The sequence below is a fragment of the Amblyomma americanum genome, chromosome 10 (genome assembly GCF_052857255.1).
Source record: "Amblyomma americanum isolate KBUSLIRL-KWMA chromosome 10, ASM5285725v1, whole genome shotgun sequence".
Taxonomy (NCBI): Eukaryota; Metazoa; Arthropoda; class Arachnida; order Ixodida; family Ixodidae; genus Amblyomma; species Amblyomma americanum.
The window spans coordinates 44,605,612-44,619,239 of record NC_135506.1 but is presented as its reverse complement, the minus strand read 5'-3'; the positions used below and the strand labels follow the sequence as shown (position 1 = coordinate 44,619,239).

Sequence of the window (13,628 nt, the reverse complement as noted above, 5' to 3'; positions counted from 1 at the left end):
TTATTAAACAAAGGCTGTGCTCAGATGTTCTCCTGAGTCTTTTTGTCTTCCTTGTTTGTGGTAAGCCACACAAGAAATTTGAATGGCTTACCAGACACCTGAACCTACCCTAAAAAAAAAGACCACTAGGGGAATATCATACTACCGAAACATTGAAAAGCGCGATTAAGAGTGGATGTCAGACTATCGAATTTCTTCCATTGATGTCCAACGTTTCTGTTAATTGTCTAATAATAAGTGATTCTGGAAAGCTGGAGGCCCACATGACTTGGACGTTTCAGATAACCAAAATCAGTGAATCTTTTGATCCATCAAAGACACACTGTTACGGCTGTTACGTGGGTGTTTCGTGTGTTGGTGTCTTCCCGCCTTTCTTTTTTTTCCTTTCCTTCTTGCTCGCTCTCCTTTTTTCTTCAACTCTCTCCTTTTCTCTCCCTCCATTTTTCATCCACTGTCTCACTTTCTTTCAATCCTACTTCCTTCCGCTCTGTCGCTTTCTGTCACCATGTGCCTTTCCTGAACTTTTTCCCAGTACCCGATTTTCAGCAAAATGATGGCCGGTACTTCGGCTATTTCGTCGACTTCATAGGCAAGGGACGATACACCGCCATGGTGGAGGTCTCTAACCAGAACTCCACTCGCCTGGCCTACGCCTTGAGTGGCTCGGATTCCTTCCTCGCCCCGTCATTCCTTCATGCGACGACGGGTGAGTTTCCCTGTTCTCGGCCTATTTACCTCTCAGGCAATCGCAGAGCCACCAAGCGCATTAATTATAAGAAAAAGAACGCGCTTATGAGTAAAGGCAATGGAGAATTCCCGTCATGCGACCACAATGCAATTACAAGCGAATGCGAATGCTCGTAATTGCATCGTGGCACAAGTTTATAACAGGCAATTTTAGTTTGATGTCTTCAGGCGGGCGGTTGAATGCACCGCGGAGGCTCGGATGTTTTTGTGTTCGGCTACTGATCCCAAAATGGCCAAATCGGACCTCGGCCGAAGGGGCTGCATTTCGATGGAGGCAAAATGCGAAAAGGCCTGGGTGCTGTGCGCTGTGACTGCGGGTTAAACAACGCCACATGGTATAATTTATTATTTTGCCCTCCACTGCAGCTCCGCTTATATAAACCATGTGCCACATTAGAGCGTAAAATCCCGCGTACCTGCAACAATTATTTAGTTGCATTCGTGCCTACTTGCGTACGTACCTGCAGCCCCCTTCACCTGGTGACTCGCCCCGGCTTGTACATGAAAGTGAGTGTAAGCCAATTTGTGCTCATGTGAAAATTGGCTTTTCCAAACTAATTGGTCCGGACATTTTATGTAGCATAAAACGGCGCAGATATCTCGCACTGCGCTAATGCGGGCCGATGTAGTTTGTGACATGGGTTCTATATCCTGGAACACACCTCAGCTAGCAAATTACATACATCGGCTCTCGAGCGGACTGTATGCAGGGCTAAGTAGGCCAAACGGCGCGCGCTATCCGCGACCTCCAGTGGCAAACGTACATTCGCGTTGGAATCGAATGCAGACTGAACAGGGTCCCCGAGGACTCAGAAGTCGGCGTCACGTCACCGCAGAGGCCTGTTCCAAGCATGCATAAGAGTAAAATATACATGGAAAGATTCTATACGGACTCGTATTCGCGTGTGGGTAAAATCAGTGTGCCGCCGCCGTTATGCAGCTCCAGAGAGGTAAATATCCGATCTGGCACAGCTGCTATGACATTCATGAACTCGCCATTAACTCCACTTTCATGAAACGCATGTTGCACAATGTTGAAGCCTACTATCTACCGAAAAACATCTCCATATGCTTTCCACATAACTGAGGCTAAAAAGTCGAAGAAAGAGGGAACTGCCCCCTTTCCTTCCCTGTACAATTCTTGGAGGTTCTCACCATAGTTTTCTGAACAAAGAAAGCACGAGGAAGTTCAATTTCCCAGTGCCTTGCTTCACTTACGTCCTGCAGTTCATGTGTGCGTTATGCTGACCTCATAAGAGAACAGGCTTTCAATATCATGGTTTCAATTTGGGGCAGTAAAAGAGTTTAGCTTCTTTGTAATAATAATAACAATTATACCCATTTTACAGCAAATGAGCAGTGGCATGCGACAGCAATTATATCACGATTTCATACAAGTAACTAAAGAAAAAAATATACTGGCAAGAGAAACCTGTTCGGTCATAAAAAGAACACACACATCAAAACAACAATAATAGCATCTGAAACAGCGCTTGTAAAACACTTCGCTTGAACTCGTGGTAGAGCAGCCACCCCGCACCGCATTCGGCAGGTGCAGGGTTCAATCCCCAGTGCCGCCGGGAACCCACCGGTTTATCTTATGAGTGCAAGGTTTCCTCCGGCCAGGTGCTCGGCTCTTCTGGGTTGAGACGCTTGGGAAAAATGACTTGGACCAAATCGTTGCCTTGACGGACCAGAGATGAGTTCCGCTGTCAAGCAACCATAAATCCGCCTTGTGCGGTAGATGCTCATCTTGCGGCATCATGGGACATGGTTGGTGCATGATTTTGAAAAACCCATGCACCAGCTAGCCCCCCAGAGTGTACTGCTACAGGGGAACGTTTACACATGCATCATGAAAACACTAAGGAAGGGAAGTTGCGGGGATAACGATGTCGAGGAGGTCAGTGTAGCTAAAGCTCTCTACTTATATTTGCATCAGTTAGTACTATATTGTAGGAATGGAAGTTGAAATGAAACCATTTTGCATCCGTGGTGTGTTTTCGTGAGCGGTAATTGCTAGTGTAGTGTAATTGCTAGTGGAGTGTACGTCTATTTGGCATGTCATAAACAATTCTAAGAGCACGTCTTTCAGCAACAGCTGGTTTTTAGAGTTGATATGTGTAGAGGCGCCCTACACTAATGGGCATGCAGTAGTTCAAATGTTAGTAAAACTGTGCATAGTAAGACAAGTTTTATCTTTTGCGGAAGACAACATACGAAACGCGTCATAAACCCAATGGGCAGCTGAAAATTTTTAACTCGGACCATTTGGTTCCAGTAAAAGTGGGTTAAAGAACAATTTTCCACTTCAGCTGGTCTAGTTACAACTCATCCCAGTGTAACTGAAAAATTGTTCCATAAACCAGTTGGATACCGGTCCCAGTTCACTGGAAACTTGTTCCTTAAACCAGTTGTCAAATGGTCCCATTTGAACTTGGAATTCGTTGTTGAAACGAGTCACTGCTGGCTCTTCAGGAAGCATGTCGTGTACGTACAGGCAGTGTAGTTCCCAAAAGCCAGAGAGCAATGTCGCCCTTAAAATTCATTCCTGATGTGCCTAGCATTTTATGAGCTGCGGGGCCCGCATGTTCACAAAGCTTGTCCGTGAACGTTCATGGGATGAAAGCACCGTAGTGAAAAGATCTGCCTGGAATTTAGATTTATTTGCTTCATAATGCCTTTAAAGTTTTGCGCATGCAAGACGCCTCTCAGCTTTTATCGAATAATGATTTTTCTCGTTCAGTATTGCACTCAGGTTCCGCATTGCTGGAGAGATGTCAGTCTGGTGCAACGTTCCCCAGTGGGACAAGGCTGCTGCAACAAAATAGCGAAATATCACACACTTATAATGTATATTCATTATTGTAGGCTTACCCGTAATGCCAACTTTCTCTGAGGCAGTAGGTCAGGGTTGCTGCAAGAAAAAAAAACATAGTTATGGTTCATTTTTATAGGTGTCAAGAGAATAGCACCATGCAAACACTACAGACAAGCACAGTAATTTACTTTCAACAACGCAAGTCAGTTAGTCGTCAAGGGATGCTATTAAGGCACTAATAAAGCAGCTGTGCTGAGGCGAGTTTGCTTAAACACGCACTTCGCTAATGCGGTCATCCCATAACATATATTTGGTGAATATTATGCCAGGCGTCCTAAATAACCTTAATATTTTAATATGTTTAGTGTGTTAGAATAGTGGTTTGAGTTCATTGCACTTTTGTTTTTTGCATGAACAAGTATTGCCTTAAGTTTAGAGTATTTTCAGCGAGAAGATTTTTTACAGCGCCATATTTATATTTCCCCAAATAACATGTTCGCATTGCTTATTAAATATTATTATTTTCGCCAGATAAAAACAAACCAGTATTATCACCGCAAACTACGAACTGAGGACAGGTAACCGCAATTAATATATCTTTAATGTACAGTATATATAGCAATGGTCGCAGAATACTCCTTTAGGGAACCCCGCTGGAAATTATTCGCGCAGCTGAATTTTATTCATTTGTATGAAAATTTTTTTTCTAAATGACAAATAAGGTTTAGTTAATATTATTGCTTTTGCTCTCATTCCTCAAGAACCAAGCTGTTGAAATTTGATGCTATAATTTATGCAGTGAAATGCTTTGCTGTAATCTAAAAAAAAATCCCAAGGCAAGTTTCTTATTTTAAAGGGTCTTTAATATATATTCCGTAACGTGTAGAAGAGTAAGTTCTTGTTGTACGGTTTTTCTTGAAGCCATATTGGAAGTCGGGGATTATACGGTGTTTATTTAAAAAGCTTTCAACTCGTTTAAGAATGATATTCTCCAACATTTTTGAGAACATCGGCCGGCTACTTACTGGGCGATAGTTCCTAAAATTGTTTTTGCCTCCTACTTGTATATGATTGCAACTCCAGCAACCTTCGAAAATCGGGGAGGTGGTGAGGGTTTCTATACACGAGTTATAAATGCTTTATAATGGCGCAGCAACAATGTCGATGACGAGCATAACTGGACGTATCTGGATATTATCCGCATCACAAGAGCAGCTGTTAAAGTCTCTACACGTTGACAAAATTTCGTGCTTAGGAACAGGTTCTAGAAACGTAGACGGAGGCCATTTATCAATGACTAGGTCAGTTGAATGGGCTGAGGAATTCGATTAATAGGTAGAAAATTTGCCAAATTCTAGTGTGAGGTGATTACTTGAAAAATATATGCCATTATTAGTTATCTTATTGTGGCTTCTTGCCAGCGAGACGGCAGAGTCTAACAACCGAACCTTATCCAGTAGTTTACCAGGGCGATTCTATGCAGATCGAAAGTTACATAATATCTGTCCTTAGCCTGTCGTATATCTGAATTAAGTTTATTCCCATACCTCTTGAAGTGCTGAAAAACAAGAACATCAATGGTGACGATGAATAGTAGACAAAATTTGTTCTTTTTTTGAATACACTCTAACAATTCCCGCGATCTCCCCGGCTTGCTTATGGTCTCAGATACCCTGTGTAACTTTGGAGTAAAATGATCACCCGTATGATCACTCATGTCCAGCATGCAACTCCTGAGTAATGAGTGAAGAGTCGATGATAGTTACGAATATATGAATGCATTTTACAGAGGCGGGGGTTTTACGGACTGGATTTGTAGTCATATTTGTAACGCGAAAGCATCTGAGTAAAACATCGAAAGATGCGCCGTTCATAGTTGCACGTAACATACCCATGTTGAAATCGCAACCAATGATTACATCATACTTATTCCTTATTGCAGGATTTAAATAGACTGCATGATTACAAGACATGAGCTCAGTTTACCAGACAGTGGCTTGTAAACGACAAGCCTTAAAGTGTTTTTGGATATAACTGACAGAATTTCAACATCATCCCGCATGTAAAACAATTCGGTAAAACTTTCACACACCGTGCTCAAACAAGGATGCATACACCACCTCCCCCAGAGGATTTCCGATTTAAAGAGAATGTTTAAAACGAGGGCAACTCAAAGTTATCGCTGTCAGCCAGCCAAGCCTCTGAATCATTACTGCATCGAAATAATAAATTAGCTCGGGCTTAGCTGTGCTGAGCCTAGTATACATAGCGAAAGCTGCTGCAACAATCAGGGCTTCTCTTCTATGGCTTGCAACTGACGTCCGAGTGCATCGCCTCCCAATTCATTCGACCCCACGCGCGCGCACGCGCAGTAAGGCGCATAGTTAGGCGTGGCGTCAACGTGCAGCGGGGGAGGGGGTGACGCGGAGGAGTCGGCGGCGGTCTCGGCAGCAGCGGAGCAGTGACGTCATGCACGTGTCACCTGAGGAGAAACGCGCGCTTGCGCATTTAGAACGGATGGCCAAGACAGACGAAATCGTTTCGTTTAGCGTAGAGTAGCTCTCGCTGCAAAACAAAACATGTTTAACAAGATAGAGAATTGATAGTCATTATGAAAGCGAAAGCTTTACTAAGCCACGTTGCCAAGGCCGTGTCCGCAAAAACGTGGCCGCAGCTGTTCTGGCGAAATCATAAGCGATAGCGTCAAACGAGTGGCTGTAATCGAAGGAGGATGATGTGAGAGTGCTGCGGAAACACACCTTCGAGACCGGATAAATTGTTCGAAAAAGTGGGCGGGGCCAGATCAAAAGTGGTGCCAAATTTGAAAACGCCGTAAGTTTGGGACCACATGCCCGGAAGAGTGCGCGAAGCCAACGAGTCGCGCCAGATTTGAACACCCGAAATGAATACTGAGATGAAACAAGAGAGAATGCGCAGTTAATGGAAATCAAATCAATGATTACTGAAAATTTTTAAGCGCTAATTAAGGTGAATAAATTGTGAAATGAGTGTGATAATAGAGAATTAATGTTAACTAAGGCGAATTAATGGTGTGACGGTGCGGCGCGGAGCGATTCCACGCCAATGTGAAATGAATATACGGCCCCATCAGCATTTACTTCCGTTCCAGTTATCGCAATTTCGCCATGGATGAAAATGCATGTCCCCCTAGAGGGACACTAGGGTTCCTATGTGTCTATTTCTTAGGTAGTTCAGAATATTCCCACGCTCTTGTAGGCATCCTCAAACGCTGTCAGAATGTCCCCCTATTCAGAACTTGAAAGAACCTAATGTTTAATATTCATAATTAACAAATGAGCAGCATGTCCAGGTTTCTAGATCTGGGTCATCATTCTCTGGAGCCGAATTCGCTCCTCTCCACAAAACACGTCACCGCCAAGTTTGAGGAGTTGGCTCTTCCCGGTCACTGCCAGATGTGGCATCACTGTATTCCTCAGTATTACAGGACTATGCATCATTAGTATCTTCTTCACTGTCAGATTCGGATACATCGGAGTTATCACGCTGACAAATTGACCCCGAGATCTCTTCGGCCTTGCTAATGGCCAGGGCATAAACAAACAACAAAAGTGTTTTAATTTCTAAGCTGCGTGCGTTGAAGAAAAAACCTTTCATCACCCGGAACTAACCAAGAATTGCCAGCACTGGGACCCAATGTCCCCAAGCAGGGACATACATTTATTTTATTATACCGCTGGTGGCAGAAAACTATGCTTTTTCGCAATGAACTGTACTAAATTGTTCTTTAGGCGATAGCGATTCTATATATATTGAATACGGTCCCGGTCAAAACAGTTTTCAATGGTAAAATGCGGCTTATCTCTCCGTCGCATATAGAACGTTCTCGTGTTTAATCCCGTCATGATATCTTCTTTACGGAGCCAGATATCTCTCTCCGCTCTTCACAGGAGGCGCCACAAAAATTGTCCTCCGAGGGGGACAGTAGGTCTACGTTCTATATAAACATATTTTCTCCTCAGGATCTAAGACCCAGTGTCCCTGTAGAAGGCCAAGGGGTCTGAAGAGGCTACCGTAATTCATTTTTTTCCGCATGCCTCTGCACACTGGAATAGGCTTCCCAAGAGCATCGGTGAATGTCAAACGTGTTCAGAGTTTCTGTCTTTATTGTCACACAGTCTGCCGTAGATTAATATAATCTCGTTCTTCATATCTTTTGGCTCGTATTGCGCTTCATGCGATATACGCTTTCGATTTCTGTGTTGCGGCTGTTGTATCGCGGGGCCCTGAAGACCGTTTGCCGTATAGACGACGTATCGACGTTACGTATTTTGTTAGTTTCTTGCTTTTACATACTGTGCTTAGCTGTTCAAAGTTTTTGTCACATGCTCATTTAAGAAATAGTTTTCCCCAACTTGCCCTCCCCCCCGCTTGAAATTATACCCTTCAGATGCTGCCGGTAATTGTATAAATAATAAAAAAAGAAATCCGTAAACGGCCTCCTCCGCTTCGGCGCACCGCTTGTACGCCAATTGCTCTCCCACCGTTGCCGCGTGCCGATGCTGTGTTCTCGCGCTGATGCCGTGGTGCTTAACTGCGCGTTGTCTGGGCGCATGGCAGCATGTCTAAGCCGTCAGTGCTCAGAGGGGCAAAGAGAGGTAAAGAGAATCAAAGAGGAGCAAATGGAGGCGACGAGTGCCGAGGATGCGCCAATGCTTTCGCATTACTCCAATGCTGGTTATACCGCAATGATCTCGAATTTTTGCTGATCTAGTATTAGGATTAAAACTTAGTTATTGTCGGCTTTTCCAGTTGATCTCATGAATTTCTCATGGGAGACGATATTTGTTGTGTCTTTGTGTACAGCATTCACAACGGATACCTGCTTACAAGTCCACAATTAAGGTCACTTTCATCTCGAATGATTTGAGCAGTGTCACCTTCTTTTCGGCGAACAAGCACCTTTCGCACCAAACAAACCTGATATTGTTTCTTTCTTTTACAGAAGAAAGGATTTCTTTGTCCAGGTACAGTTTCCACACAGGTACACGCGTTGACCCCTTCTCTGCCAAAGCGTTCTTGTTTTGACGTCATTGCTTTCACTTGGCTTCTCGCTGGAAGCGCATAATAATGGCTGATCTTGTTCGCTTTTGCTGGAAGCCGGTAGCATGCCTCAATATCGCTCTTACTAATGTCGGCATCATAAATTTTCTTATCCACTTCGTTAACTTTGCATACGGGATTCCCCTGCTCACTTTGAGAAACACCTTGAATTTCTATGTTCTTTTTCCTGTGTCGAAATTCCACCTCGTCCAAATCAAGGTTAAGCTGAGAGAGTTGTTGATCGCAGCGCGCTTTCTCGACTTGGGCCATTGTTTTCTGCAGCTGCGCGATTTCCTTGTCTTCATTATCCAGACGCTTCATGATTTCGTAAAAGTGGCCAGACATTGTCTGGACGGACTGCGCAATGTTATCAACTTTTTCTATAAATGACATTAAACTGTCTAGTTTTTTGACAGCTGAAGAAAAGCAGAGCCAATGGCACAAGCAGGAACCTCGGCTGTGGGTGCCATTTTCCCGCTGCGAGATGAACCTGTTTTGCTCGTTGAACAGTGCAATGCTCTGTGAGAACCTGGACAATGGCATGCCCTACTGAGGAGTTCCTGAAAAACCTTCTAGATGTTATGGGTACAGACATTCTTCACATGTGATTAGGCTCTCAGGAGTGTCAGTTGTTCTGTTGCAAGCAGCGCAGACTTCTTAATCTGTATCTCCCATAGACAACAATTTCGTACACAAACCACTTCACTAAATGTTTGCCAGCAGCAGAGTCGATACAGAGAAGCTAAAGCAGGAAGCAACAATCCACCAACCCGGAAAAAGTGCGATAGGACTTTCGAGCCGTGTAAGGGTGGGACCGTCGCTCGACACTGCTACTATCGAGTGCGGGGAGCGTTGCCGATTACCGCTGACGGTAGAAGCAGTGCCTGGTTGTTGGAGCAACCTGACAGCGGCTAGTGTGTCCTGAGAAAAGTGCGAAAAAATGATATGCAAGGCGCGTGCGTTCGTTGCTCGCCACTGCCAAACGTGATTTCTCTATTAGGGAAACTTTTGCGTGTGCCTGCAAACTCTAAGAAAAACGCAGCCTATAATGTCACTTCTGTGCAAGCTGTGCGCATTGCGGATGCGCAGATGGTCCAAAGAGTGCAGGTGCGCATGGAGCTGCTCTGCACCTATAACTGGTCTGAGCCATCCGCGTGTGCACATTACCACGGTGGTAGCGGTACGGGGTTGCTGTGGTGCTACGCATGGTGCTGCAGTTTTCTGTTATCATATGTCGTATAAAGAACTACGGTCCAGCAGCCCAATTTCTGCTTGTTATAATTCGACACTTATTAGAGCGTGGCTCAAGCGACCGTTTGCGGGCTGAGCCGCGACGCCATCAGAGGTGCAACCGAGCGCAAAAGGATATCAAGGGGAGAGAAAGACAGCGAGGAGAGTTCGAGTCCATTTCCTTCGATACCGGCAATATCGAGCGAACGAAGCTATCGCCGCTCGCTCATAGATGGTGGCAGAGTGGTGCGCGCCGTAATTAGAGTCTACTAGAAATTGTAGGGACCCTAGCAATGGGTTGAGTGCCGCGAACGCCTGCCGCCGCCCTTGCTTTTGCGTGGCGCACGGCGCATGAAAAGTTGGTGCGGGGGCGCTGCGGTCGAGCTGGATTTGGAAGCACCGGGTCCCACTCAGAGAGAAGTGCAGATGCCCGCACGATTCCGTAGCATCCAGAGACATCGGAACACTTTCCAACACCCCCCCCCCCCCTCCTGTATCCAATTCCTTTCACTTGTATCAGACTCCCGACAATTGAAACACTTCATTTCAAGGACTCTTTTAATGCAAAGCACACTGGGGCTCAGCTACTACTTGGCTTCGTAGCCAGCTGTAAAGCATTTCGTATATGAGTAACCTAAAGCACTCATGTCCCAACAGAACTCGACTGTCTGACCCGTTCATGATCATGATTAGAAGAATTAAAACAAACTATGCACAAACTTTTTTAATGCAATTGATCTCTCGTCGTGTGTAAAGCTTCCTATTTAAATTCGTAATATATTACCGTGAATCTTTGTACCTTTTGTTCGTTCGCACACAAAACAGCTGGCACACGGCTTTATCATTTTGTTTTTAATGCCAGATATGACCAAACTTATCTTCATTGATCATGGGCGCATGCTAATGCTTACACATTTTTCCAGATTGTTGAAGTTGTGTTTGGTTCTTTATCTCGAAGGTTCCTTGCCAGCTTTAAACAACGTCAGACGTTCAGTTCGATGACCGCCGAGCACGCTTGTGGCCATCGCCCCTGCAGAGTCATTCATAGTGGGTGCGAGTCAGTCCACTCGAATGGTTTCTTTTCGAAGCCTTTCCGCTGTCTTCCTGACTATTGTATACATACTAGCCCTGTCTACATGAACCCGACAGGACCGGGTAGAGTCAGCGTCGGGCTAGGTGACTCGCCTCTGACTCGCCCCGATTGTTGTCTACATGAATTCTGTTCAAGCGCGTAAGTATCGCAGCGGCGCCTAGCGTCGAGGTTCGCAGTTATCGTGCAAGTTTCCGGTTCCTGTTTTTGGCTCGCGGGTTCCCGCAGCGCGCTCATGTGGTCATACCACTTCCAAGCCGACGGTGCAGCTCCACTTCGCTCTTGCTCGAACCGTTCCTGTCACACAAGACAGAATTGTGCTGCAACGTCCTATCATTCCGTATGGGTGTCGAAATTCGGGTGAGGGAATGTTGATACTCACGGCCGTGAATCGCTTCTTCAAATTCTCGCAGCAGTTCCGCAACTGCTGCCACGTCCAGTGGTAGCCGAGATTGGCCATTTCGGCCTGCAGATCTTTGAACACATCTTGGTTGCGCTGCCGTCTGCTGTCCAGCGCCTCGCTCACCTTTTTTTTTTCATTTATTAGCCCCAGAAAACATTCCACTTCCCGGTCGGTCCAAGAAGCTCGGGTGGAAACAGCGCGGGGACCGACGGCGGCTGCCATTTTGGCCGACTGATCACATGACCGAAATTTTTCCCAGAGTTCCCTGGTACCCGACTCCCTGGCCCGACTGCGTATACATGGTTTTTGGAAAGGCGGGTCAGGCGAGTTCACCTACCCCCTGCAGGCGAGTTAACTAGACTCGCTCTGCCGCTTATTTTACTCGACCCGACAGCGTCTGCATGAACCCGGCAACTGGTTTTTTACGCGGCAAGCAAACTCTACTCGACTCTATCGGGTTCATGTGGACAGGGCTACTGTGGTCACTATAACGTGGCTGCTTGCATCAACCTTTCAACATTGAAATATAAAAAACAATAAAATAATTTTTATGTAAATGAGTATTAAATTAATAAAAAACAAAATAAGCTCGAACCTCCTCCCCCCACCCCACCCCACCCACTCTAAAAAAGTTCCGGGGTCCCTGTTAGCATCGTTCTTTGTTTTCGGGTGGAATTTCTTCGCAGGGCGGCTGTGCTTGTGATGTGGTTAGTATGCCGAAGGACCGGCACTGCGATGCGCTCGGCTGTTGCACCGGCTACGCTGGTGTTAAACCCACTTGCTTGGGGGAATCTATTTCACGTTACGGTCTCGCCATTTACGGCTTCGCACCAGCTTACAAACTGAACACATTGGATCGAATATGAGGCAGAATAGCAACACGTCTTGTGTACGGCACTATACTTCATGCTGCTTCGACATATTATGTATATATTACTTTTCAGAAGCGTTTAATTAGAACTAAATATATTCAAGAGCGGTCCCTCCGCTCAGTCGAAAATTTCAAGATTCCCTGCACCTGCACGAACCACGGGAAAAGAACTCATGACTTCTATACTCCTCCCTGTTTTAATAAGCTGAGGATTAAAAATGAAGCAAATAGCATTTAACAGCTGAAAGAACTCCTACGCCCACTAGAGGGAAAACTGGATCTCTAACAAGTAGTTTATGTGGGAATATATGTATACGAGTGCTTCTTGCATTAGTGTATTAGCATGTATTAGTTCATTTGAGTGTATTTGTGAGTTTTTTTTTGAGCGTCCTGTACATAAGGGCGTGCATAATGAGAATTATAATCGATATTTGGCACTGTATAAACGCTATTCGTTTACTGTCACCAGGAGGTCCTACGTTCTGATTTATTCATCGCGAGCGGCGTTTTTAGCTTGACTGCCAGACCCACTCACAAGCCAACTTTTATTGTTAGGCTGGCTGGAAATAACTGCAAAATGTTGAAGAATAAACAATTATTATATTATTTGCAAATTTTTTAGTTCGTGTTCCTAAGGACGAAGCCTGTAGGAAGCTGAGTGAAAAGAACCCGCATCGCGCTGACAAACCGTTGGGTGAAAATGTCTGTGTGTGAACTACATTTTGAGGAACGCTATATTTTCCGTGAGTACGCGCATATTGTGGCTGGTAAAGAAGATAGGATTTCGCGCGGAGTGTCGATCGGCGCTGGCGATTGATGCCGTGCCTAGAAATGCAAGACGCTTGCGGTTGAACGTGTGCCTCGTAAATATCTAATAAAGCTAAAAAATGCGGTCTTCATATTAGGAATTTGAGAAAGTGTAGAGGTTTTTTATATAAAGTAACATTAATTAAACCACCGCATTATGACAGGCACAGCTATTTTGCAAGGTTTGCTGTGGTCGGAGATGTTACGCGGTTTGACATGTACTTCCCGCTCGACAGTGGGTTAAAATTGTATGGGACAGTGGGTGCTGTACAATGGCATAACTGAGAACGCGACAGTCATGGTAAACTCCGACTACAACAATCCCGACGGAATGTCTGTCAATGCTGGACTTCCCGCGAATTCCGTTTTCAACTGACGCCGTTATCGACACAGACTTGTCTACATGATCACGGTGGTCGATCAAGTAGGAATAGCGATTGCGCAGCGCGTAATCTGTCACCGTGCAACAGACGCTCCGACCAAGCAGTTCCCTCGAAAATAACTGATTACATCTCATACACCTTTAGCCTGCCGTGCAGACTGTTATTTAAATTACGCTCATGCAAATGTTCTTGTC

The 13,628-nt window shown here is 45.1% G+C and overlaps 1 protein-coding gene across 1 annotated transcript in view; it reads left to right on the top strand.

The window, feature by feature from the left end:
• The first annotated feature begins 600 nt into the window (after positions 1-600).
• LOC144107231 (uncharacterized) overlaps positions 601-13,628 on the top strand; it is a 31,148-nt gene continuing 18,120 nt past the window's right edge. The window contains exon 1 of the mRNA XM_077640230.1: positions 601-706. Within this exon, the coding sequence (XP_077496356.1) occupies positions 610-706 (97 nt within the window). The 5' untranslated portion in view covers positions 601-609. The remainder of the gene's footprint in view (positions 707-13,628) is intronic.